This window comes from Juglans regia, chromosome 16 (assembly GCF_001411555.2).
Source record: "Juglans regia cultivar Chandler chromosome 16, Walnut 2.0, whole genome shotgun sequence".
NCBI lineage: Eukaryota > Viridiplantae > Streptophyta > Magnoliopsida > Fagales > Juglandaceae > Juglans > Juglans regia.
In genome coordinates this window covers 6861255-6866166 of record NC_049916.1, presented here as the reverse complement: position 1 = coordinate 6866166, position 4912 = coordinate 6861255, and the positions used below count along the sequence as shown (strand labels likewise).

Below are 4912 nucleotides of genomic sequence, written 5' to 3'. Positions count from 1 at the left end.
TAGATCTCCTGATCCTTAGGGAATAGGCTGAATCCTTCAAGTTCAAGAATGATTTGGAACACTGAAAAAAGGAACTGTCTTCCTCAGTGATGCCCCTCTCTATCGGGTTTCTACAATAATTTGACATGTCATCTTGATTCATTGGGATTCTCAAAATTTCAACAATGGCTACCTTCTGCTTTTTTCGACATTAACAAAGCCATAGATGATAGAACACACACGTTGTATTTGTAGCAAACACAATTTCAGGTACATTTGCCTTCTCAATCCTCCATCTTTTTCTTAGGCAATAGCCTCATTGGCTTAGCATCCAGTCCTTTTACTTAATTTTTGGCATAGATGATAGAACACACGTTAGAAAACGAGTACTTTTCAGTTATGATTCGTCATATTTGTATATATGTAACTGTGTCTCTAGCATTATCTTCGCTCTCCATGTATGTCTAGAGAAGCCTAGGTCAGCCACCGATTTCCCCTTCCTCTGTGAGACCTAGCTAAAACACCCCACCATCAGATCCTACACCTCCATCGTGCACCTCCCCTTCGGACGCTACTACATTAAGATCCCCCCGTCCCTCGTGATGCCTTGTAATTTTTTTGTCGAATCTACGCTCACGTGCATTGATTCCCTCAAATTCGAGAGGAGCCGTCACGACTTGCCTTCGCGCTTGTTTGTAGTCCTCAGACTAACCTATAAAATACTGTCATTGGAAAAATTGTAAAATTGTGTTTCCTGCAGTCTGATTGTGAATTATGATCAAATTAAGTATGTGAAGAGTTGGTCATAGCGTGCCACATACATGCTATCACATATTCATTTATCGAGCAAAAAGAAACAAAAGTTGGGGTTTATTAGGATGAGGGTCAATAATCAGTATGTAAAAGAACAATGTTCATAAATTTTAAATAAAACCATTAGCTCTCTGAAAAATAGACAAAAAAAAATTCTGTTAAGCAAATGAGTAGACTCATGATCTAGCTTCCATCACTGAAATAGTTACACTATTTATTGAGCAATTTTCTGCATAATTAATCTTTGGATTCGAGTGCATTGCATTCTGACTTGTGGTAAAGGCAAGTTGCTTGGGTATAGGTAGAGGTGCATGTTCATTGCTCATCATTGAAACCACATCAAACATGGTAGGTCGATCAAATGGGGATGCTTGAACGCAAAGTAGCCCAATGTTAATTAATCTCACTATGGTACACTCGGAAGAAGGACGCCCTATCATTGAATCCATTAACTCCAAACTTCGTTCATCTCTCCACAACTCCCAAGCCTGTTTTCATTTCAAATCAAGGTAGTTTTTGTTAAAAAGTTAGTGCATTTAAGTCTATAATTTATATATATTGACATAAAAGACAAGAAAAACTTGAGAAGTTACAGAAGCTACACACATGGCTAAGAAGGTGGAGTGACTCTCTGTTATAGAAGCCTGTATTCTTCTCGCCACTCACAACCTCTAGTAGCAATACTCCAAAGCTAAACACATCAGACTTTATCGAGTATAAACCCTCCATAACATATTCGGGCGACATGTAGCCACTGCATTTCAAGATTTAGTAGATAACTTTTAAGTAGCTTTCTCAATGAATTCTGCAAACAACTCCACGTATCATATATATAAGAAGTAGCTAGCATACTCACTGAGTTCCAACAACTCTGTTTGTATTTGCTTGTGCTTTGTTATCTCCAACTATTCGAGCCATGCCAAAATCTGATATTTTTGGGTTCATTTCACCATCTAAAAGAATGTTACTGGGCTTCATATCTCTATGTATGATTCTTAACCTTGAATACTGATGAAGATAAAGCAGTCCTTGAGCAATCCCATTAATAATGTGTATGCGTGTCCCCCAATCTAGCATCTTTTTCTTGGTTGGATCTGTTTATATGTTACAACAAAGCAAATTAGCTCTCAAGAACACGGAATTACACACGCACATGCACATATGTATGTGTATATACGTGAATATGTAATGAGATACATGAGCATCAAGATGACGAAACAAATGACACACCGAAAAGGTAGAAATCCAAACTTTTGTTCGGCATGTACTCGTATATTAGAATTTTTTTATCTCCTTCCATACAGCAACCCAAGAGTCTGACAAGGTGTCTGTGCTGGAGTTTTGCGATTAGTGTTGTCTCATTCATGAATTCGTCAAGCCCTTGTGTAGATCTGTTTGAAAGCATTTTAACTGCAATTTCTTGGCCCTTAAGTGACTTCCCCTGTGAAAGGGAACCACAAGGCCTTTAACTTTCTGCAAAGTTTATAATAGTTGATTGTCTCGATAATTTTAGAAGCACATTAATTCATTTCGGAGAATGAAACATACATACCTTGTAAACAGGTCCAAACCCTCCTTCTCCAAGCTTATTTGCATTTGAGAAATTATTGGTTGCAGCTGATACACTCTCATAACTAAATAGCGGTAACTCCACATCTTTCTTTCCACTTTTTGTCGCATTATCTCTAGTGTTTGTTTCGTCATTGATTGCATGATGTTCAGTATTAAAATCAAATAACAGTAGATCATTGCTTGAAACCACATCTCCTGTTTGATATAGAATGAAGCAACTTTTGTCATTTTAATAGAAAATCCGGTATTTTCTCTAACAAAATCAATTAAAGGAGTTTGGAATATGTTGGTCAGATAATTTACCTACCTTTGCATTTGTGCTTTCCCTTGCTTGAGAAAACAACTGAGAGGCAAAAGATTAGCACCATTACAAGGACCGGCAAGGCCACAATCACCCATACTTCCCATTTGTTGCCTGGTTATGATGATAAGAATGATTATAAATTAGCTCTAGAACTAGAGCTGAATTACGTATCCATTAAGTAAGAAGATAATATAAACTTATGTGGACATCATCATATTGATCCCACCTTTGGAATTTTGAGGCTCTTCGGCAGAGAGTCTGAGATATATGTCCTGTCCTGCCTCACCATTATCTAAGGAACGCTGTAAGTTCAAAAGAGCTCTGTCCCATATCATACACCCGTTGCTGTTATGAGCATAAGCCGTGCAAGAACAATTATTCATGCAAGCTAATTCACATGATCTCTTAGCACTCAGTGGCGTATATGCTTTCGAATTAACAGGCAATATCACGTTTGATATTTTCAGGAACCAATCTTTTTGGCCATTACGGTTTTCACATTGTAAAGGGTGTTTCCTTAGACAACCACTTGACCAATCGTTTAGTCTGGTCTCGGTATCTGAAAATGGTTCAAACCCTTTTGGACAATCACAAGGGTTAGATGAATTATTGTTATAAATACCGAATGCACCACACAATGCATAGACAGTTGATAGTGATCTCGGAAGTACAATCGACGGCTCGATCACCAAAGGCTCCCCAATTTCCTTGATCTGTCCAAAAGAAGTAATCGAAAGTTGTGGATAAATTAAAATGTTGGAAGTGAAAGAATAAGTAAAGTAGGTTTCATTTTCATTTGACACCAAAACTATGGTACGGTTGTAGATCGCCGAAGATGTTAGAACCCTTGTTAATTCCTCACTGTCCCAGACTCCACTACTCCAATAAACATGGGAGTTGTTCCACTCTAAGATCAATTGAATGACTCCATTTGGGTCTAGACCGAACGAGAACACACCCGGTGATGGATCTTCTGAATTTCTCCATGAAATAAGCTGCTTCTGTACGTTTCCTACCTTATCGATTCCAAGCTTTGCACCTGGCAGCCATGTATCAGTTGGATGATCGAAACTCTCCCAAAATATAGTAGAATGGTTCGACCTATCTCTTAAAACAAAATTCCCATCACCAAGAAGTGCTGCTTCAGTTGAATTTGACGGGAGATGCCTCAAATTTGTGGACCAAAATGGTATCTTCGAGGAATCTTGCAGGAGGACTAGATTGCCGTCAGTGGAGAATTCGAGTCTTGAAGTATATGGGTCTGACAAATAGTTTTCTCTATTTGCTACCCAAACAATCCTCCGGTCTTCTATCCCTTTGTACCAAATCCCCAGGTAGATATTTGAAGAATTACCTCGTTTGAAATATCCGAGTTCAAACTTGTCATTATCCGATGGTAGTCTATCGCTAGTATACACTGAGAGTGACTCACCCATCGAAAGAGTATCATCTGCAACGGAGAAGCATTCTCTGAGTAGAAGCAGACCCAAAATCAAGAGGAATGCCTCGTTTGTATCAATAGCCATGTCCTTTACAAAACAAGCAGCGCCGCAACGAAAATCAGCCCAATTAGGTATCCTGAAGATGTCTATGAAAATCAGCCCAATTTTCAGGGTTTGGTACACTGAAGATCATGTATAACAACACGCCGGCCATAAGAATCAAATGATGATCGATTGAAAAAGAAACTTGAGATTATGAAAACTCCGAAAAGTTATTTGTTTGTATTAACATGCACCAACTGATAGGACAAACCTCAAAAACCTCGTCAAGGACGTTAAACCCTGAAAAGTTTCCGGCATCATAGATAGTATCATCATCGTGATACAACCAAGAAATATATTACTTTATTATTCTTGTTGAAAATGAAGTTTTCGATCTGTGTGAATAATTTATTACGGTATGTATGAATAACTTCCCTCCTTGCAGTCCAAGCATATGAATTTTGTACTAAAAATATAAATTAAGTACAGAGATCATTTTAACATTTAACCCTATTTTCAGATCAGACCAAGTTCCTTAGTAAGAGTCTAAGAGACAAGATGGGGGTAGATCAGCTCGAGAACATTTGCAACCAAATGACTAATGAGATTCACCTGCTCGTTCCCTTTTAAATCTATTAGGTTTAAATTACAAGTGCGCTTGCAGATCATACAGTGCATATAAATTCTTTATTCCAATTGCAATTATTGCCGAACGTGAGTGTTAAGGGCTTTAGCATCAGAGTTTTTCTTTGAATAGAGC

The 4912-nt window shown here is 38.1% G+C and overlaps 1 protein-coding gene across 1 annotated transcript; it reads right to left on the bottom strand.

Moving 5' to 3' along the window:
- Nucleotides 1-924: 924 nt before the first annotated feature.
- LOC109007473 (receptor-like serine/threonine-protein kinase SD1-8) lies at nucleotides 925-4451 on the bottom strand. The gene is made up of 7 exons (XM_018987145.2): nucleotides 2895-4451; nucleotides 2672-2779; nucleotides 2345-2559; nucleotides 2023-2233; nucleotides 1649-1886; nucleotides 1399-1546; nucleotides 925-1280 (listed from the first exon to the last, which is right to left on the bottom strand). Exons 1-7 carry the CDS (start codon nucleotides 4192-4194, stop codon nucleotides 969-971), a joined length of 2532 nt encoding a protein of 843 aa, XP_018842690.1. The 5' UTR covers nucleotides 4195-4451; the 3' UTR covers nucleotides 925-968.
- Nucleotides 4452-4912: the final 461 nt, after the last annotated feature.